The sequence below is a fragment of the Lycium ferocissimum genome, unplaced genomic scaffold, assembly GCF_029784015.1.
Source record: "Lycium ferocissimum isolate CSIRO_LF1 unplaced genomic scaffold, AGI_CSIRO_Lferr_CH_V1 ctg15004, whole genome shotgun sequence".
Taxonomy (NCBI): Eukaryota; Viridiplantae; Streptophyta; class Magnoliopsida; order Solanales; family Solanaceae; genus Lycium; species Lycium ferocissimum.
This window is the reverse complement of record NW_026715767.1, coordinates 2036-25931: the sequence shown is the minus strand read 5'-3', so window position 1 is coordinate 25931 and position 23896 is coordinate 2036. Positions and strand designations below refer to the sequence as shown.

Sequence of the window (23896 nt, the reverse complement as noted above, 5' to 3'; positions counted from 1 at the left end):
TCCCCACTTAATAATTTAATCATGGTAAATTAATCCCAACTTCCATTAATATTTTACACCAAGTAAAATTTATAAACAATTCATTTCTTTGATAGAGATCGGAAATTAAAGATTTCTATTTAAATTTTCGAAAATGATCCCGTCTTTAACTTGAGTCGATTCTTTTACCAATAACTCGACATATAAAATTACGGGATATAACAAAAGGAAATCAGACAATAGCCATAGATCATACCTTTCGGAGTTGCGACGAATTATGTCAAAGACAAAACCTTTGGGATCGTTTGTACATGGCAAAATGTATCATAGAACTCAATGGAATGGTCAAAACTGTCACACCCTAATTTCCGATAGGGTGTGATGGGCACCCGGCCCTGGCTTAGGGCCGAGCGAACCCTCTAGCTGTCATAGTACTCGTAGTCATAATGGGCCCCTAACCGCCATAAATGCGTAATGAATTTTTTTTTCTTTTTGGAAAACAACATACGGATATCTTTCAAATCAACATCACTTGCGATCGTATAAAATGCAATAACATGTATAACAATACAACGGCTTATAGAGCGCTCACAACGGACATCTTATATACATGACTACGTTCGCAAAGTCTCTAACATAGTCGATACCATATCACACGTACACACCGGCTCAAAGACCGGAGAAAATGGAGCTCGCCAATCTTGCTTTGGGGACACACTTCTCGCTAATGTCTTCGGCTCACCCGGTACCGCTTGCGGCATGAACGCGGCCCGAAGAAACAGCGGGGTCGGACGAATATGTACCGAGTATGTAAGGTACGAAGCAGCATAAAGCATGAATATAAACATCATGGGATCATCGAACGGATAATGAGGTAAGAAAGTAACCTGTTTTTTTTTTGTGTGTAAAAAGTCTCTTTTCATAGGAGTCGACAGTGAAACTTATATCGTATCATGTCACATCATATCATATCACGTCGTATCGTAGCATATCGTATCATGTCGTAGCGTATCGTATCATATCATAGCGTATCATGTCGTAGCATAGCGTGTCATGTCATATCGTAGCGTATCATGTCATGGCATAGCGTGTCATGTCATATCATAGCGTATCATGTCATGTCATAGCATATCATGTCATGTCATAGCATATCATGTCATGTCATAAAGATATCATGTCATGTCATAGCATATCATGTCATAGCACCGAACAACGCTTCGGCTCGCCCCACATAGCGCAGGTAAATACATCGGCTCGCCCATATATCCCGCGTCCGGATCCGATAAGCCCGGATGATAAGCCAGCTGACCAGGTGGCAATGAAACATATTTCCCTTCCCAATTCCCCACATATATCCCTTCCCCCATGTCCCCATATGCATGTACATATCTGGTATCATTCTTGTCATCATAGAATCATCTTTATCGTTTTAGTCATAAAAGCTTTCAAAATCATCAAACTTGGTTTTTGAAGAAAAATGAGTATTTTGGAAAACATTTGAGAAAAATGAACATTTTGGAAAATGTTTGCAAACCTTCTTTTTAAAAGAAAATCATGTCTTAGAACCATTACTTCTAACGTTTGAAAATGAGACGCTATGGAAGCCTTTAACACGTCTCACGTTGTTACATTCGTGGTGGAAACATATCGTCGACATATTCGTCGTAGGCGTTTCTTCGTACTTGGCGTCATTGTTATCATTATAAGGCCGTATTCATCGTTCCAGGCATAAAGGTTTTCGGCCTCTTAAAATTTGGTCTTTGCAACATATGGTCATCCTGGAGAGCACTTACGAATTTCTAGAAGGAACGCTTGCCTTAGAATCCTAAGCTTATTGAAGTTACCTAGCAAGGTCTTGGGACATCCCGGTGCCGTCGGTGAAGGTTGCATATAATCAAGCTAACTTTCCAATAAAACATAGAAAGTTTAATTCAATTCTATTGAATGAATAGTGGTAAAATTCAACCTTAGGTTTCTAGGGATAGAGTAGTCCCCGAGGCACGTTTTCGAGCTTATTACATCTAAGACATGCCAAAGAAGGAAAGTAAAACCTTACATACCTTTTTCGCTTCTTCCGCGACTCCAAATTCTCGTTCCAAATTCGCCAAAATCTACAATTTGGTCATATTTACCAAACATTGATTAGAGCATTTAGAGATTGAATCTTAAGATACTACTTGTCTACCGAAATTCGCACACTTCCCTTGTACATACACCATCCCCAAAATTCAACTTAGCCAATTTCAATCAATAACAATCCGGGAATTCAACCCGGCCAATCTATCAACAACAATGCCAACAATCATAATAACAATATCGATAAGCAATTCAAGATGTCCAACCAACATCCATTCTTATCCGAAGCCTTCCAACTCAACAAAAACCATAACAACATATTCCTTTCTTTCAAATTCATAAACTATATCAACAATTCCATATACTAGCAACATCATTCCCATGATTTCAAGAACTATATTAAAACCACACAAATCTTCCAAAACAGCCCGCAACACTACAACTTCAACATGAATCATTAAACCTTCATTTTACGTCATAGAATTCATAATACAACAATCAAATTATATTAAATAAAATTTGTCCTTCTCCTCCACATAAAACAGCCACCATACGGCCAACTTATCATCATGCACAACTTCATGAATTTTATTCATTTTCTACACGTTACAACAACACAAAGACATGCTAAACACAATTAATTCACCCCTCCTACATCACTACACACTCACGGCCACACACACAATATACAACCTTCCATGATTTTCATCCATTTCCATGCATTATAACATGTCCAAAGCATCCATAAAACATGTAAAAGAGAATTGAACCTTACCTTTTCTACTTGCCTTCTCCATTCGGCTAAGCTTGTTTCTTGCAAAACAAATGGTTATCTCCTTCCAACAACTACTCCACAAGATAAAGGACCTTCCAATTAGTATGAAAGCTTGAAAGAAACAATTTTCATAAGCAACCATATGGGGCTGGTTCGGCCAGCCCCTTATAGCCGTTCCTCTTCTTCTTTTTTTCTTCTACTTGTTTCTTGAAATTTCTTGAGTTGTAAAATGATGGAAGGTGCCTTGTTGGCTTCTCTTAATATATATATATACATGTGCATATGCACATGGCCGGCCACACCCTCTCTTTTCTCTCTTTTTTTTTTTTTTTGTTTTCTTTTTCTCCAATTTTCTAGAGATTTCTTGAATTTTAAAAGGATGAATTCTCCCTTGTCATCTTTCTCCACAAATATGTTTTGGCCACTAAGACATAAAATGAACACATGTTTTATTGCATGGCTTGCAACAAGTGGCCAAGGCATAAGTAGGGCCCACGGCCACAATGGCTTTTCCAAGAAGTCATGAATTAATAGGTATTTCCAAATTCCACATTTACTCCTAATAATCCATGCCAATAATATTTATGAGCGACTTCCGCATTAAAACAGAACCGGAGAATGGCCTTGCCCTTAACTTCCCGCAATTGTCTTAAAATATTTCAACGTACAAAATGCGGGATATAACAAAAACGATTACTTTTTAATAATCGGAACTTAGTCAAAAGTCATACTTGCATAACGCTCAAAATAAGTCAATTAAGTTAACGTGGAAAAATCCCAGAAATTGGGGGCCCACCTCGGGTCAAGTCGAGGTGGCGTACATAAAATTACGAACATTAGGCTTTATGGAGCCACCTATGAGGGTCTCAAGGAAATTCTGTTCCATTTGTGAGAGTTATAAATGTTTAAGCTACTTTTCCAACAAAACATAAAGTATCTAATTCAATTCTATTGAATGAAAAAGGGCCAAATCTAAGCTCGGATTCCTAGGAGTAGAGTCATCGCCGAGGCTCGTATCAAAACCTATTATGCCTAGGACATGCCAAGAGAACAAAAGGTGAAGCTTTACATACCTTAGTTGCGCCTTAGGCTCGTCCAAACTCAAATCCCGTTTCGTCCAAAACCTACAAATGGTCATGTTTACCAAATGTTAACTATAAGGCTTTTGGCATTCAATCTTGAATTAGTACTTGTCTACCGAAATTTCGCAAAAAGACCTCCCCTAAATACGACACCCCGAGAATTCAACTTGCCAAATAATTCAACAACACCAACAACACCAACAACCCATTACACGACACAATATAGCATAATTAGTCTTCTTTCCAACATAGTGCAATAGCTTTCATTCCCACTTCAATTTTCAATTCAATACCCACATTCTCATATTCATTTACTAATCAAGATCACTCCAATACAATTCGAAATCATTTCATATCATTCTTACAAAATATTCACAAAATATACAAATTTTCCCACCAAAACCATAATTCGTCCGAACCCTCCATTCTTCGACAAAAATATTCATAACACATTTCCACCTCCCAAATTCATTAACAACAATCATAACTAGCACCTTAACAATTTATTTTCATAATTAGATAAATCTCCCATAAATTCACAAATCCCTCTACAACACTTAACAACTACTTTCCTTACCAATTTTTGGCTAACATTCCTCTACTTACTCCACAAGGCCACTACAACACAATTAACATCAAAATAAAATTGGTTCATTCATCTATACACATACACATGCATTCGGCCACATGCATATACCTCCTATTTTCGTGCTTTTTATTCTTTTCCACACACTACAACATAAACAAAGGCCTTACAACACATAAAAAGGGATGAAATCTTACCTTTTCTTCCAAAGTCTTTCACTTGTCTAAGGTGCTAAATTGATGGAACAAGTGCCCTTTTCTTCCAAAATAACTACACCAAGTTGTAAAGGACCCTTGAATTAGTAGGAATACCACAAGAAAATAATTTTTGAAGAAAGATTTCAAAGGGGCAAAAATTGAAGGACATGGCCGAATGCCATGTTTCTCTTCTTATTCATCTTTTGTTTTTTTTCTCCTCTTAATTTTCTTGAAACTTCTATACATAATGCCCCCTTTATATTAATTATCACATGGATAATTAATAAAGATCCATAGGCTTGGGCCATTGTATGGCCGGCCACCCCTCTCTCTTTTGGGCCTCATTTTTTTTTTTTTTTTTGAGCCCAATTGGTTATAAATCTTGTTTTGAAATTTCCGAAACTAATTTCCAAAATTTCAATTTTGCCCTTGGCCTTCCTCAATATTTCACATTCATATTTTTCAAGAACAACAACATACATATTGACCAAAATCAACATATTGCCTTATTCTAACAAGTCACAATTTTTTTGTAGAATTTTCAACTTTCCAAAATTAGCACACTTACTAAAAATGGAAATTGCCTCCAAATGCTTCCTTAACATTTACATGACATTAAAATCATACACAACTTAAGTCTTTAAGACACACAAAAGTCTCTTGGGATAGTCTTGTCCCTAACTTCTCATACTTCACTCAAGTTGTCCCTTGTTCAAAATACGGGATATAACAGTTATGATGTGTTACGGTATGTATATGATGATTATTCGCTTATGTCACTCAGTCCCATTGTGGGCCGGATATGATACATGACGTTGATATGTATGATCCGTATTTCAGAGTAAGCATTCGGCATTCTGATTATGATATTCGTCTTCTGTACCTCGTATGTACGATTTGTATTTCAGATGCAAGCACTTTGGTTCTCGGGTTGTTATGCTCACTTTTTGTACTTCTGGCTTCGGTTATGACTCTGTTTTCTGTACTTTCTGCTTTGCATGCTCGATATATTCCGTATCGACCCCACTTTCTTAGCTGCATTTTAATGCCGCGTGGTATATACGAGTGAGTAAAAGAGGTTCCGGTTTGGATTGGCGAGCTCCATTTTCTCTCGGAGTGCTGCCAAGTCAGAGTGCTTATGTTATGATATCTGGAGCTATGTTAGAGACTCTGCAGACAGTGTCGTGTGTATGATATGTCAGTTTTATAGGCGGCTTTGTAAGCCGATGTATTATTCTGCATTATGTTACGAACTTCATATGTTTACAGATTTCATACGATGCTAGCTTTATTTGATTTGACAAAGATGGAAGGCATGTTTGTTTTCAAAAAAAAAAATTTCGTTATGTGCTTACGTCATGTTTTGCGGGCCCAGTATGATTATGAGTATTACGAAAGTCTGCAGGTTCGCTCGGCCCTACGTAAGGGTCGGGTGCCCATCACACCCTATCGGATTAAGGGTGTGACAGTAAGTTAAGTTGCATTGAGAGCTAGTCGACGCAAACTCAGAGAACAAGGTTATATTGAAGGTTATAAGTGTTTAAAAACCTATTTAGATATTATTAAAAGGTTTAGAGGTTAAGCAAATAAAAATGATTAAGTTTCGACTGAATTACTCGATTTATGGAAAGACTTACGGACTGTACATTCGATATACGGGCCGATGTTATAACCCGTACATTTGGGGTAATACTAGGAGTGTTTAACATGCTAAGAAGGGCATGTTATGAGGTATTTGAAACTTATAATGGTCGTATGCTAAGTGTTGAAGGCAAGCAAGTTGTAAAATAAAAGTCGGCAAAAGTTATCGCAAGCTACTTTTATGAATTTACTGAAATTTGGGTCAAATGTCACTGCGCTTTTCTCCCAATATACTTGGAGCTATGGGATGATCCTCTACGTGTCCAGTTTCCAACACATTTAACCGTTTGTCGATACGACGTTGGGATAGAGAGATATGCGCGTTTTAGCGGGACTGCATTAGCAGCCCGTTTGGGACCCACTTAAGGCAGTGGCATACCTTTTAAGGCTGTTCAAGCCTTTGAGCCTTGTTACTTCATCATTTTTCACCCAAACCAGTTCCCAAACACCCTCAAATGATATTTAATAGATCTTCAACAATTCAAGAGAAAATCCATAAGAAAATAACATAAATATTGCATCGAAAATCCTGTGGTTCTTGTTGAACTTGGGTTCTCTTGTTATAGTTGTTTTGAGGGTTTCTTCAAGGTGAAGTTATCTTGGATTTGGATTTTCCTTTTTGTTTTAAGGTAAGGTCCTTCCTTCTCTTCTTGTATTCAGGATGATTTGGGGTATTGCTGGATTGTTTAGTTGAGAACTTGCAAAACAAAAGTCGGAAATCAAATTTGAGATGTTGTAGTATGTTGAACTGTTTGAGGTTCTTCTTGTGGTATCATGTGGCTGTAAATTGATTGTATAGATTGAGTATGTTGTTATTGTTATTTCTACGTGAAGTTAAAGGAAGGAAAAGAGTAAAGAAGTGTTATGATAGTTATGGATGGAGCTTGTCACTCTACATGTTATATACTAGATTTCCCTTAGTTAGATGTTGTTATATTGTTTTGTTGGGCTGTTCTTGTGTTGTTGAAGTATTGGATATATGGATTAATGTTGGTATGCTATTTTTGATGTTGTGACCTTGAGGGAGGTGAAAGAAACAAGGGGAGAAGCTGCCAGATTTTTTGTAGAATGAACTTGTCGCTTAATATATGAGTGTTGTATCATTCGTTTCTTCACGCTAGTGTTATTATTGTTCAGTGTTGATTTATGCATAGAGGATATTTTCCTCAACAATAGTAAGAGCTTGGTGCTAAGGTATTTAAAGGTTTTCTCTTCCTTCCGTTTGGCATGAACCCATAATCAGTAAGAGTCAAAGGAGCGTATACTAGAAGAGTAATTCATAGAGTTTCTATATCTCTTTATTCCATCTTACTTGAGTTGAAGTTATCTCTAGTCGAGGGTCTATATTAAGTTAGAGTTAAATTATATCTAGTTGAGAGATAGAGAGTATATCATGCATATCATTTACATCATTACATACATTTGCCTTTGAGGCAATGCATTCATCATCATATACATATGCCTTCAGGGCTATGCATTTGCCTTCGAGGCTATACAGAGATACGCATTGCTTTCGGGGCTATACAGAGATAAAGTTTTCCTTCGGGGCGATACAGAGATATGCACTGCCTTCGGGGCTATACATAGATACAGTTTGCCTTCGGCGCTATACAAATATACACTTTGCCTTCGGGGCTATACAGAGATACACTTTTTCTTCGGGGCTATTTACATTTCCCTTTGAGGCTATGCAATGCCTTCGGGCTATTCATATTCAGGTTTATGCACTTACACACCAAACCCCACATGAGGCCAGACATGTTATTTTTAGTATTGGAATCATGACATGAGACAAAGACTTGTGGATATGTTTCGAGATTATTATTTACTCCTCAGTTTACATGTAGTATATCATGTATATCAGTTCAGTTTCAGTTATTCAATTGCCTTACATACTTGGTACATTGTTTCATATTGACGTCCCTTTTATCGAGTATTATATTTTATGCATGCAGGTCCTTACAGACAAATAGACAGGCCTCCACAATAGACGGTGCTGAGTATCGCTAGAGCGGTAAGCTCCATTTCATCCAGAGTTACTAGGTCTAGAGATGGCGTCATTTTGCATGTAGAGACATGACGGGTAGGATGGGCCCCTATCCCAACCACAGTACAATTATGTTCTTCATAGGGGCTTGTAGACTTGTCTTGTACGAACAGTTGGTCATCACAGTGGCCTTGTAGGTCTAAGATAGCATACTCGTGTTACAGATTGGCCTTGTCAGCCTAGATTGTTGTATATGTCCAGGTTGTACGAGTTAAGAGTTGGTACACTTGGGGTCAAGGAAGGCACCGAGTGCCATCCCCAAGCACGGGATGTGCCATGTTCATTAATGTTTTCCATGGATTTTCTCATCCTTATGGGCATTAACCCGAGTTTTATGAAAAGCTTGAATGTTCTTATAGTTTTAATAACAAAACATTGTACTTCGTTCATGTAAATCATTTTGAGCATCATGAACTCATTGTGTAATTCATGAATACTCATACCTTGATTTCCATGAGTTTCAAGCACGTAACATGCAAATGTATACGAACTACTATTGCTATATTCCATGAATCACATGTCTCATGAAAAATATATTATGTATACACGTTATGTTGCAAGTACTGATTTTCAAGACAATGGATCTGCTCACTAGGACTTCATCATATCAGCTAGTTAGTGAGCCCCACTTACTTCTGGGAGTGTCTCTTTTTAGTAGTCATATCATGCTGGGGGTCTTATCCCAGCAACAGTTCAGTATTTCAGACTCATGTCAGAGAGTTCATAGACTTGTTCAGTTATGTCATGTTGGGTAGACAATCGTGGTTAGCCTTGTTGGATACATTATCATGTTTTAGACTATTCTGCACTTATATGATAAGAAACTAATTGGAAACTCTAGAAATAAAAATTAACAAATGCAAAAATTGAAAATTGGTGAGAATTGGGGATGAGAAAAGAAGGGGATAAAAGTAAGACCTACTTGATAATGAACTCAAACCCAAACCCAAACCCTCTTAATTGAAATTCTATCAAGGAACCTATACTATTTGAATTCAAAGATGACTCAAATTGGGGATCCACGAATAAGATATCCTATGTGAATTCAATGCAAAAGATTCAATTAGCAACTAAGAAATCACACTTAGTTAACCAAATAAACTATATTAAGATAACTAGACAATCTCTCAACACTCTCAAGTTTTATCAATATTCAAGCTAAGAGTAAATTAAGACTAAGGAGTTCTATTTATACTAAAGCTTATTACAAAGAAAGGCCCAAAAGTGGCCTTAGCGGAAATAACCCACATGAGTCCTTCAATGCTTCACATGCCCAATGCCTTGCAATTATAGCCTCGAATTACACCCTTAGCCTTGAATTATATCCTTAGCCATGAGTTGCAACCTTTAGCCATGAATTGCACTTCTAGCCCTCTTGCGCTCCTAGCAACTTCGTGTAGTAGTCTCCTCAATCTCTTCCTAAGCTGTCTCCCGAAGGTTGTACACTCGAGAGACATTCTCTTCAAGCTCCTCCAATGCTCTCCTTTTGAATAAGGATTGTAGCTTTTGGAGTTCCCTTGCTTGAGTCTGAGTGAATGGTCTTGAGCTTGTTGGGATTATATCATCCTCTCCTTCTTGGGAAAGATTTAACCTTGAATCTAAAGGTTCACCTACAACACAAGAAGATAGATCACTTACATTGAAAATATTATGGACATTATACTCACTTGGTAAGTCCATCTTATAGGCATTGTCATTGATCTTCTCAAGGACTTTAAATAGTTCATCTCCTCTTGGGATCAACTTCCCTTTTCTCAACTAGGGAAATCTCTCTTTCCGAAAGTGAACCCAAACCCAATCATCGGGTTGGAAGTCCACTTTCTTCCTTCCATGGTTGTCTTTTTGTCGCCTTGGTATTGATTTTGTCAATGCTTTCCTTTACTATGTCATGGATTTTCAACGTTTCTGTTTCCCTTTTCTTTGCATCTAAACTCACGACAACATCACTAGACAAAAGGGTTAAGGTTAAGGGAATCAAGGGGTTAAAACCATAACACACTTCTAATGGAGTCATGCCAATAGAGTAGTGGAGAGGCCGATTATAAGCAAACGCAATCAAAGGTAAGAAATCCTTCCAAGAAGTGGGGTTTCCTCTAATCATACACCTAAGCATGCTCCCCAGAGTCCTATTCACTACTTCGGTTTGACCATCCGTTTGAGGGTGGCAAGAAATAGAGAACATGAGCTTGGTACCAAGTGTACCCAACAGACTCTTCCAAAAATGACTAAGAAACTTGGAATCCCTATCACTAACAACTGTTCGAGGCACTCCATGTAATTTAAGCACATGATTCACAAACAAGGATACAACAGGAGATGCATCATAACATTTATGGCATGGTATGAAATGGGACATTTTTGAGAACCTATCTACCACAACAAAAATGCTATCATGACCCCTTTTGGTTCTTGGAAGACCCAATATAAAATCCAATAAAATATCAATGCAAGGACCAATAGGAGTGGGAAGAGAAGTATACATACCTTGGGGATGAGTCTTTGATTTTGCTTGCTTACACTCCAAGCATTGTCCATAAATCTTCTCCATGTCATGCTTCATCTTGGGCCCATAAAATTGTTCATTGAATATGTCAAGTGTTTTGGACACCCCAAAATGCCCTATCATTCCACCAATATGAGCTTCTTTGACAAATAGCTCTCTCCATGAAATCATAGGAACACACACTCTACCATCTTTGAACAAAAACCCATCGACAAATTGGAACCGATCAACTCTCCTCCCTTGAGTCAACTCCTCACAAATCTTCTTGAAGTCGGGATATTGAGAATAGAATCCCTTGAGGCTTTCAAATCCCATCATCCTAAAAGTCATAGTATTTAGTAAAACATATCTTCTAGAAAATGCATCCGCCACCACATTATCTTCACCCTTCTTATAAAAGATCACATAAGGGAATTCTTCAATAAGTTCCACCCATTTTGCATGTCTCTTGATGAGTTTGGATTGGCTCTTCAAATGCTTCAAGGACTCATGATCCGAACGAATCACAAATTCTTTGTGCCACAAATAATGTTGCCAATGTGTCAATACCTTTACAAGTGCATACAACTCCTTGTCACAAGTAGAGTAATTCAATAAAGCCCCTTTTAGCTTTTCACTAAAGTAAGCCAATGGCTTTCCTTCTTGCATCAATACCTCAGCTATACCAACCCCGAAGCATCACAATCAACTTCAAAGGTCTTCTCAAAATTGGGCAATCGCAACAATGGTGATGAACTCGACATAGACTTCAACTCTTGAAATGTCTTCTCTTGCTCATCTCCCCAAACAAAAGGAACATTCTTTTTTATCAATTCGATCAAGGAAGAGGCAATAGTACTAAACCCCTTCACAAATAATCTATAGAAACTTGCCAATCCATGTAAACTCCTCACATCGGTTGCATTTTTAGGAGTTGGCCAAGTTCTAATGGATTCGATCTTTTCTTCATCAACCTCTACACCACTTTATCAACACATAAAGAATATTTCTTAAGGGTAGCAAAGAATCTCTCACGCAACAAGACATCAAATACTAGCCTCCAATTAGCCTACATGCTCCTCAATTATTTTGCTGTACACACAAATATCATCAAAATAGACAACAAAAAATTTATTCACAAATGGATTCAAGACATGGTTCATCAATCTCATAGATGTGCTAGGTGCATTGGTTAGGCCGAATGGCAAGACAAGCCACTCATAAAGGCAAAAATTGGTTTTGAAGGTCGTTTTCCACTCATCATCCTGGTTCATTCGAATTTGGTGATAGCCACTTCTAAGATAACCCTTCAAAAACACACTTAAGCCACACATCTCATCCAATATGTCATCTAGTCTAGGGATATGATGTCGATACTTTACCGTTATTTTGTTAATGGCTTTACAATCAATGCACATCCTCCAAGTGCAATCGTTCTTTGGAACAAGTATCACCGGAACGGCACAAGGACGAAGACTCTCCTTCACTATACCCTTATCAAGTAGTTCTTCTACTTGCCTTTGTAACTCTTTTGTTTCTTCTAGTTTGCTCTTATACGCCGGCTTGTTTGGAATTTGAGATCTGGGTACAAAGTCAATTTGATTTCCCTCTCAATGGAGGCAATCCTTTAGGCATCTCCTCCGGAAATAGCTCATCATATTCCTGCAAAAGAGAAGAAACAATACTAGGCAAAGTTTTAGTATCTTGGTTAGCATGTAAAAGAAGGTCTTTGGTTACAAGGCACACCATCAAGCACCTTTCATCAATGTTTTTCAAACAATTGCTTGGCCTTTCCAACATACACTTCTTGGGTCCATCTTGAGATTACACTTCTCCGCTAATAGCAACTAATGTCTCCTTTTGAAGCTTCTCCATTTCCTCCTTCTAAACCCTCTCGCGGAGTTCCTTCATGATTCTATAGTCTTTACTCACTTGATAGGGTGTTAATTGGGGTGTTAATGGGGCAAAAGTAAACTTTCGACCCCCAAGTACAAATTTATACTTGTTGGACCTTCCACTATGTTGAGCATCCCTAACAAATTGCCAAGGCCTCCCAAGAAAAATGTGAGATTCTTTCATAGGTACCACATAACATAAGATCTCATCTTGATACCTACCAATGCTATACTTGATAATAGCTTTCTTGGTTACCCTCATTTCACCACAATCATTGAACCATTAGAGTTTGTAGGGACTACGATGTTTTCTTATGGGGAATTTCATGTGTTCAACGAAGAATTGGCTCACCACATTTGTACAACTCCCACCATCAATAATCAACGAACACACCTCGTCCATTATCTTGCATCAAGCATGAAATAGATTCTCCCTTTGATCAACCTCTTCTCTAGCTAATGCACCCATGGCTTTCCTAGCTACACTGGCAAAGTTCAATCACTCCTCCATCCTTTCTTCAACTTCACCCTCGGATTCTTCCTCATTCTCACTCTTTTACTCCTCATCATCACTACCACCGCCACCTTCTTTTTTGTCATCTGTATAGTACCCATCACGATAGGCCATAATTGACCTCCTATTGGGACAATCACTTACAATATGCCCTCTACCTTGGCATTTGAAATATTGAATTGTAGATAGATGAGGGAAGTGGGATTTAGTACTGTTACCTCCTTTTTCTTTGTCATCTCATTTGGCCTTGTAGTCAAATTTGGCTTGAGGAGTTTGAGTAGTGACCTTGGGCTTTTCCCAAGTGAATGACTTCCATTTATCCTTGGCTTTGCTTCATGAAAAAGTTGTAGTATTCCTTGCCTTATACGATATTTCTTCTTTCAAATCCGATTCAACCTTGGAAGCATCATGAAAACCTTTCTCTAGATTCCTATAGGTTTGTAGCCACATGGGTTTAGAAATTTCATGATTCAAATTAGCCACAAATCTAATAAGAGTATAGTTTGAGTTCTTCTCGATCTTGGATTCCATCCTCAAATTTTCAAACTCATCGAAGTATTCTCGACACTCTTGGAGCCCTACTCCAACATGTACACCTTAAGCACCTCTTGAGAGTAGGTAGAAGGTACATACCTGTTACACCTCGAAAATTTCTGATATTTTGCCCTGTGGATAGGCTAATGTGAGCTTAAGGTGATTATGAAATCCTTACGAGATTAAGGAAGATATTAGATAGCTTAAGGTGCATACAATAAGATTTTAAAGTGTTACGAATATGTGGGATTTAGTTTGTTGAAGGAAGTGAAATATAAGTTGTGTTCGGAAAGGTTTTCCCTATAATTGAGCTAATATTTATTTTGTGATTTCTTGAGGGGCTGCTATAGGACCTATTGTATGGTTAATGAAGTATTATGTAAGTGCCAAGAAGGTTCCACGAGGATTAGAAGTCAAACGAATCAACGAGAGAAAGTTTCGCCTGTAATCGGGAGTTATACGACCACTTATACGGTCTGTATAACTTTATACGGTTCATATAAAGAGGGTCCGTATAACTCAACCTTTACAGAAAGGGACTTTTCCATGGTGGTGTTATACGGTCCACTTATACGGACCGTATAAGTGGTCCGTATAAGTCCATCGGGCTGATTTTTCTATTTTTGTATAAATAGAGGGCTCTTGTTCTTTTATTTCATTTTTCATTTTCCACAAGTATTAAGAGCTCTAAACCCTTCTGCACGCATATTCCACCCCAATCCAAGAGAAAAAAAGGATCAAGAGGCAAGAATCAAAGTGTTCATGTGTTAGAAGGCTTCCTAGGGTTAGTAGACAACAAGAGATTCTTGAGTATTGAAGCTAGGGTTTTCACCTAAGTTGATAGCTGCTCCAAAGCTCATTCCGATGAGACAAAAGGTTAGTTTTCATGCTTATTTCATGTTATCATGAATGCTTGGTTGTTGAAGAACTTGGGTAGAAGGAGAAAGTAGAAAATGAGGGTTAAATGTAACTTTTATGATGTTTTTGAGTAGTAAGCTAACTTGAGTCATAATTCTTAGTATAATATGGATATAATCTGGTTATGGAAGGTAGTAATAGTGACAAGGGAGCATTGTATGAAAATGTGCTAAAATGGGTATGAGATTGTTGGTATAAGTTGAACATGAGGATGAATTTTGAAGGCTTAATGGAATGTGATTACTTGATTATGATGTTGTGGGTGTATTATGGATGTTTGGGAGTTGTATTGTGATATGGTGGAAGTTGACGAAATAGGGGAAATGCTGCCCAATTTTCATTAGATCATGAATTATTCTAGTTTGAATTTAAAAGCATCATCAAGGCTTAACTATGGTATGAATCCTTCTAATGTAGATTGTTCAAGATTCGACGGTGAACGTTAATTAGTTAAGAAGACAAAGAGGTATGTAAGGCTAAACCTTCTTTCATTAAGGCATGGTTCCTTTGCTATATATCTTTTCATGAGTTCCATAATGTTTTCCAAATGACTCTATCTCTAAGATTTCCAAAGCTCATGATTCTCGATACTTTCACATTACTAGTACCTCCTTTATATGATAGTTGATCCTCTAAGGATAGATATAACGGAGACGATGATAGCAATGATGTTGATGATACTTATGGACTTTCATGTATACGTGTCTAAGTATGTATGACTATTATGTAACACCGAGCTTATATGGCCGGGTATAATATCGATCGCGAGCACACCACTATAGTTGGGTACGGATAACACTGAGCCTTGGTAGGGCCAGGTATGAATAATCACTGAGCCTTGTCATGGCCTGGTATGTGAACCACCGAACCTTCATGGTCGGGTATGATATGGATACGAGTAAGAATATGAATACGAATGCGAACATATATATGTATGTATGTACATGAGTAAGCATTAGAAATGAAAGGTCCCTATGAAAGACAAGTAAGTAGATATGATGAATGCCACTAGAGGTACAAATGACTCTATTACCTCCTGATTCTCCCATCTTATGCTATATCTTATGCTATTTCTTGTACTGTCTCTTATGCTTCTACTATGATATTGATTATGCTTTACATAATCAGTATATTATTCATACTGACGTCCTTTTATTTGTGGACGCTGCGTCGTGCCCGTAGGTGGACAGGGAGACAGGCTCGACCCATAGATTTCTCATTCGGGGACTACACAGAGGAGCTTCATTTCATCTGGAGCTACAGCTTTTGGATATTATTCTTTTGTGTACATACATATGGGTATGGCGGGGTCCTGTCCCCCCTATATGTTGTTACCTACTCTTCTTAGAGGCTCGTAGGCAGTTGTGTATGGTTAGATGTCTTGTAGCCTTGTCGGCTCACATTTTGTATGTTATTTTGGTAGCCTCGTTGGCTTGTGTATATGGATATGGGCATAGTCTGCTGATGATGATATAAATGTGTTATTGCCCAATAAGATTAGTACTATTAATGTGTTTAAATTATGAGTAAGCCATGTTACACCCCGTAGTTTCGTATGTTGAGATTCGAGTTACCGTTCAGGAGGTATGTGAGCTTATATGTGTTTAATTTATGGTTATAAGGGTTTAAGTGCATATTGTAAGCTATGGAAGGATTGAAAGGCAAGTGAATTAAGGAAATTAAATTTGTTGGAACTTGAAAGAGAATATGAGGGGTAATTTTGGCCCAACTTGGGAAAAGAATATCTTTTAGTAGATGAGGTGTTTTGAAGCAAGGTAAAAGCCTAAAATGAAGTTCGTTGAGTCTAGTTTTCAGCCCAATAAAGCGCTCGTCGATAGGACATCGGAGTAGAGAATTATGGACGTTACAAGTTCGGCTGACAAAGCAAAAATGCGTGCTACAGTGCTGCTACAGTATTGCTACAGTGACCCGACCCGAATTTGACCCACTATTTAAGGACCAAATCTGATCCAAAACCCCATTTTTCAGCCAAGAATCCTCCAAATATTTCCCAAATATTCTAGAGAATTCTCCCAACTTCTATCCACTAGATTTTAACGCGAATTAAGTATAATCTCCGGATTTAAAGTAGGACAGCGCGTAGTTGCGATTATACTATCGTATTGCGGTGAAACTTGGCTTGGATTCAAGGTGATAATTGAAGATATTGCAATTCTAGCGGGTGAAAGGTATGAATTTTTCCTTATTAGTATTGATTTAAGCTTATCTACGGATGAAAAGTTACTAAATGAGCGTATAAGGAATTTATGGGTCGAAAAAAATTGGATAAAACATCGTGTGGGATGTTTATAGAATATTTTGGTGTTGATAATATTATTGTTGATGTTGGTATTGTTGTTGTTGTTGTTGTTGGTTGCTGAATTGAGATTTTGGGCTAGGCATATAAACAGAGGAGATGCTGCCAAAATTTCGGCAGGTTCTAGAAAGATTTATTTGGAGTCTTAAGATAAGTATATAACAACGGGCTTAACAATATTATGAATGGCTTTATATGTAGATTTCAAGACAGGAGGTAGGTTGGAAAGTCGAGAAGCGAGTTTCCAGGTATGTTAAGGCTCGTCCCTTTCTTTCAAAGGCATGATTCCTATGTTTTGATTCCACACATGACATCCATAATATTTTTACTCCTAGAAATGCCAGAAGTCTATATTTTTTGAAGAATCTTACGATGACTCCAATCCTAGAGATTTTCAAGCCTAAGGTTCTAGATGATTTCATGACGTGACTGAGTGACCTATATGACTTATGGCCTCAGCTGTTATATCCCGTATTTTGTACATTGGGACATTCCGAGCTAACTATGATAAGTTAAGGACAAGACTATTTCGGGATACGAGGTAAAGACTCTTAACCTCCGATTTTATTTTAAGGCATAAGTTGCTTATGATTTTATTGATATGGAATATTAAGAAAAATTTGGGGTTAAAAGTGAATTAAGGGAAGTTACTATTTCATGAAACAAAAGGCCAAGTGGCCGTGTAATGTGGTGTGGGCCATGGTCCACATGGATGCATAATATATGTAGATGAAAGATGACCAATTAATCATATTCATCATCTTCACAAACCTTAGAACCTTGGAGAAACTTGGAGAAAAAAAAGAGAAGCCATTCGGCCATGGCCTAGCCGAACAAGAACCTTGAAAAATTGATCAAAAAATAATTTTCTTCTAGCAATTCAACCAATTGGAAGGTCCTTGTTAACGTGAGATAGTTGTTGGAGCAAACAAACCATTCGTTTTTACCATTTACAACCCTAGCCAAGTTGTGGAGTTAAGTGGAAAAGGTAAGGTTTAATCTTCTTTTTCATATGTTATGGATGGTTTGTACATGTTGTAGTGTGTAGAAATGGATGAAAATCATGAAATTATGTATGTTGATGTTGAGCCGTGTGTATGGGCTGTTTTGTGTAGAAGGAATGAACAAATTTTACTTAGTATTTTGGTTGTTGTTGTTATGGATTCTATGATGAAAATGAAGGTTTAGTGATTCAAGTTGAAGTTGTAATCGTTGTGGGCTGTTTTAGAAGCTAACGTGATTTGAATGTAGTTTTTATATTTATGAGAATGATATTGTTAACGTGTGGATTTTTGGTGTAATTCATGAATTTGGGAGAGAGGAATGTGTTGTTGTTGTTCTTGTCGGGTTTGGGGAGGTTTCGGGTGGAGTGGAGTTTTGGTTGGGTTGTTTTGACTATTGTGCGGGATTGTTTGAAGTGTTCTTGAATCTTGATTGAATGATCTCGGATTAGTACTTGAACATGTGAGCATTGATGTTGGCTTGAATGTATGTAGTTGAATTGAATGTAAATGGAATGTTGTCGAATTATGTAGAAAAGAGTTACTAACGTTAGAATGCGTTTTGAATTAATTGTTGATGTTGTTAATATGGTTGTTGGTGTTGTTGTTGATGATTTGGCCGAGTTGAATTCTCGGGGTTGTTGAATTTATAGGGGAAATGCTGCCCGAATTTCTGTAGATAAAGTGCTAGCTTGAGATTGAATTCCTAAGTGCCTATAACTAATGTTAGTATCTAATGACGTTATTGTAGATCTTGGGAAGCCCGAGACTTAAGTTCGGATTAGCTTAGGAAGCGGACGAGGTATGTAAAGCTTACCCTTCCTTTCTTTTGGCATGTCTTAGATCTAAGTAAGATATGATACGAGCCTCGGGGTAACTCTATTCTTAAGATCCGAGCATGTCTACGATTCTTATTCACTTCTTGAAGTTAGTATTCCTAATATAGTCGAGCTATGGTCTTTGTGTCTTTTATGTGATTGGATAGTAAACGTTGCATAAAAAGTTTTGTTCCTAAAGGGTTTTATGTTGAATAATGTCTCTAACTTTCATAGACGGGCTCGGATCGCTTTGATACGTTCGTAGAAGATTCTATAACGAATAATGTCTCTAACTTTCATAGGCGGGCTCGGATTGGTTTGATACTTGTCCGTGATCCCCGAGACTTCCCTTTGTATAGTTCTAACTCCTTTTTGAAAGAACTTACATGACTATCGTCTTAACCCCCGAGCGTTGATTACTTACTTATCTGTTGAGTCTGTAATGATGATTTATATGCATATGGTTACTCACGACTCGCTCGTGCATCTTGTTGTTACATCTTTACGAGTCCCGGGCCGATTATGTCATCGTGCGCACTATGCTATATTCCGGAGTATGATGTGTTATGGTTCGCCGAGTCCACTGGCAGGTCAAGTACCGTATATATATTCTGGTGTTATGATGTGTTATGGCGTTATGATGTGTTATGGAGATATGTCAAGGGGAGAGATACGGAATGTGAAATCTTACGGAGTACGATATGTTATGGCGCCAAAGACGGGTGGCGACCATGTTCCCGAGCCCCATACGCATGATTTGTGTTTCAAAAGTAAATATTTTGGTATTCTGGATATTGTACTTATTTTCTGTACTTCTTGTTCCAGTTATGATCCTGTTTACTGTACTTCATGCTTTATATACTCAGTACATATTTCGTACTGACCCCCTTTCTTCGGGGGCTGCGTTACAGACGCCCACTTTGGTGATCCGCCAGCTTAGGACATCTACTCTGCTATCTTAGAGTGCTCCTTTGTTCCGGAGCCTATATTTTGAGTACGGAACTCTTCCGTTGTATATGCATATGTCCATTCGAAGTGTTTACGGCGGGGCCTGTCCCGTTATATGATTCTGTTGTTACTTTTAGAGGTCTGTAGACATATATGTGGGTTGGGAATATTACTGTTCAGTTGTGTTCGTATGATTTATGTTTTGGGCGGTCCCATTCGCCGTGGCAGCCTTGTCGGCTTGTTTGTATATATATTTTGGGACGTTGTGCTTTATGATAGCCTTCTTGGCCCACATGATATATATTTGTACATGCGACACTTTGGAGACTGACGTACGACACTTTGTATATGTATAAGCTACTTGTATGCTGATTCTGGTTAATGGGTGTGTACGAATGTCCAGCTCGGGCACTAGTCACGACCTACGGGGTTGGGTCGTGACACTATATGCCCTGAATATACACTGATATACACCTCTCTAGGAGAGGAAAACAATTCTTGCATACTTACCTATATATATTCAGTATACATCTCAACTTAACCCCTTTAATCCCCAGAACCAAAAGGTTAGATCAAGATCCCCAGAAACTTCATTTTTTACCAAAAACATGATACTTCTAATTTGCTTTAAAAGCAAACAAGATCCTAGAATTTCTACTAAGGCAAACCAGTGATCTACTCAACATCAAAATGACCTCAAATGAACCATTAAACTCAACTGCAAACTCTAGAGCCATTTCAAGAAACAAACAAGGCTAGAAAATAATTCAGATAATGAAAGAATCAGACAAAACACTAGGCTGCAATTTCCAAGCAGTGGCATAGCTTAAGCAAAGAACAACATGTATGTTAATATGGCTAAGGGCAAATAGTATGACTTAGAGAGTGAGGAGGTATGGGTAAAGGAGGGTCAACAAGGCACAGAAGTGCACAAGTAATCAACAAGGACAATGCTCAGTCTTAAACAGCTTTCAACAAGATTAAATAGCCAACAAGCAATTCCATGGGGGTTAGTTGAGTTACTGGATTCATTTTAAGCTGAAAGGAGTTAAATCAATCCTAGAAAGGTCATTTTTTAGCCATGTTTCCTACTCAAACAAGTTACAGGATCAAACAACATGATTTTAAGCCATCTTAACTAACTTTAACCTTAAGCAAGTTCAATCATAGGAGAAACTGGAGGGGCCAAATCTGGTCCAGCATCAGTGTCACGACCCAACCCCGTAGGCCATGACTAGTGCCCGAGCTGGACACTCATATACACCTGTTGCTATAATCATTCACACTTACATAATAAAGAACTTATATACATATAAAGGCATGACGTCGTCTCATTCTGTCGCATATCTGTACATATCATAATAGCCTGTTTCCCGGGGGAGTTACAAACACCAACGGATAGTATCGCATACTAGCCGGCAAAGCTATCATAACATGCGGTATCCCAAAACATATATACATACGCAAGCCGATAAGGCTGCCTCGGCGTATGGGACCGCCCCAAAACATAAATCATACGAACGCAACTGAACGGTAACTATTCACAACCCACATATATGTCTACAGACCTCTAAGAGTAACAACAGTATCATATGACGGGACAGGGCCCCGCCGTACCCCTGAATAGACATATGTATAACGAAAGTGTCTATACCAAGTATATGGGCTCCGGAACAAATGAGCACTCCAAGACAGCCCAATGGAAGTCCTAAGCTGGCGGATCACCAAAATAGGTATTTGTACCTGCGGGCATGAAACGCAGCCCCCGAAGAAAGAGGTCGGTGCGGAATATGTGCGAGCATGTAAAAGTATGAATACGATGCAGAATCGCATCTGAAGTAAGAAGTATAGAAAATTAGTACAGTAACCAGAAACCACAAGGCTTTGCCTTGAAACATAAATCATCATGTCCATATCATATCCAATTCATTATGGGACTTAGAAACATAAGTGAATAATCATCTTGTGCATATGCATATATAACGTGTCCGGCCCTCTAGTGAGGAACTCGGTAAATAAGATCATCATATACATGTACATATACATATAACGTGTCCCGGCCCTCTAGTGAGGACTCGGTGGAAATAATCATATATATACTGCACCCGGCCCTCTAGTGAGGGACTCGGTGAATGAGATCATATCATCATATATATACGAGTACCCGGTCCTCTAGTGAGGGACTCGGTGAACAATGCTAGAGTGAACTGTGCACGAATACATACCCGACACTCCGGGACTCGGTGAAAGATGTAATAACCATGCACGAGCGGAGTAGTGAGAAACCATATGCACATAAATGCATCTTTTAGGACTCGATAGGTAGGTAGACAAATCAACGCCGAGTATCCGAATAATAGTCACACTCAGACTCTGAAATATCATTACGAAATATGTCACATAACGTCTCAGGGATCATAAACATGTATCAAGCCAATCCGAGCCCGCCCATGAAAGTTACGGGCATTATTCATTGTAGAATCCTCTACGAACGTATCATAGCAATCCGAGACCTTATATGAAAGTTAGGGACATTATACGTTATAGAACACTTTAGGAATAAAACTCTTTATGCAACATTCATTATCCAGACGTACAAAAGACTCGAGGGCAATAAGCTCGACTACGTAAGAAGTGCGGATATCAAGAAGTGAATAAAGAATCGTAGACGTTCGGATCTTAAGAGTAGAGTTACCCCAAGGCTCGTATCGTATCATACTTACATCTAGGACATGCCAAAAGAAAGAAGGGATAAGCTTTACATACCTTGTCCGCTTCCTAAGCTAATCAGACTTAAGTCTCGGGCTTCCCAAGATCTACAACAACGTCGATGAATACCAAACCTTAGCTAGGTCTTAAGAATTCAATCCCAAGCTAGCACTTCATTTTGAAGGTTCGGGCAAGATTTTCCCTATAAATTCATCATCAACCCGAGAATTCAACTCGGCCAAATCATCAACAACAATACCAACAATCATATTAACAATATTAACAATTAATTCAAAACGCATTCTAACGTTGGCAACCTTCTTCCACATAATTCGACGGCATTCCATTTACATTCAATTCAACTACATATAATCAAGCCAACATCAATGCTCACACATTCAAGTACTAATCCGAAACCATTCAAACAAGACTCAAGAACACTTCAAACAATCCGCACAATATTCAAACAACCCAACCAACTTACAACATAACCCGAAACCTCCAAACTCCATAAGAACAACAACAACACATTCCTCTCTTCCAAATTCATGAATTATACTAACAACCACACGTTAACAACATTATCCACACAATTGTAAGAAATGATATTAACATCATATTAGCTTCTACAACAACCCACAAACAATTACAACTCCAACTCGAACCATTAAACCTTCATTTACATCATAGAATCCACAACAACAACGAAACCAAAATATTAAGTAAAACAGTACCATGCCCTACCAAGGCAGCCCTATACGGCTACAATATCATCACAATAATTTCATGAATTTCATTCATTTCCACATACTACAACATACACAAACCATCCATAACACATATAAAAGGAGGTTAAACCTTACCTTTATTGTCACACCCCAACTTTCGATAGGGCATGATGGGTACCCGACCCTTACTTAGGGCCGAGCGAACCCGCTAATTCTCGTGATACTCATAATCATACTGGGCCCTTAAGTCATGACATGAGTGCATAATGTAAGCTTTTCAAAAAAACATGTCTTTCGTCTTTCCCAAATCAAGAAAAATCTGTATACATATGAAACTTGTAACACAATGCATAATGACACATCGGCTTACAGAGCCGCTTACAAGACTGACACGTATTATACGTTACTTTGTCTGCAAAGTCTCTAACATAAATCAAGATGCCATAATATAGATACTCTGACTCGGCAGCACTTCGGAAGGAAATGGAGCTCACCAATCCGAGTGGAACATCTTCTACTAATATCCTCGACTCATCTGTATACACTGCAAGTGGCAGGCGCGGCCCCCCGAAGAAAGGGGGTCGGTACGAGAATATGTGCGAGCATGTAAAGCATGGAATACGATGAAAGAAATGTCTTGGATAAGGGT

The 23896-nt window shown here is 38.3% G+C and overlaps 1 protein-coding gene across 1 annotated transcript; it reads right to left on the bottom strand.

Annotated features, from left to right (window-relative positions):
* Window positions 1-11545: 11545 nt before the first annotated feature.
* Window positions 11546-13388, bottom strand: LOC132042394 (uncharacterized mitochondrial protein AtMg00860-like). The gene is made up of 2 exons (XM_059432943.1): window positions 13321-13388; window positions 11546-11849 (listed from the first exon to the last, which is right to left on the bottom strand). Exons 1-2 carry the CDS (start codon window positions 13386-13388, stop codon window positions 11546-11548), a joined length of 372 nt encoding a protein of 123 aa, XP_059288926.1.
* Between the last annotated feature and the right edge of the window lie 10508 nt (window positions 13389-23896).

What these genes read in the sequence shown, in the direction of transcription:
- LOC132042394 (XM_059432943.1), bottom strand. Translation starts at nt 13,388, where the DNA reads ATGGCCTATCGTGATGGGTACTATACAGATGACAAAAAAGAAGGTGGC. An exon ending in GGTGGTAGTGATGATGAGGA is followed by an intron (nt 11,850 to 13,320) that starts GTAAAAGAGTGA and finishes GTGTTGATAAAG; the next exon opens with TGGTGTAGAGGTTGATGAAG.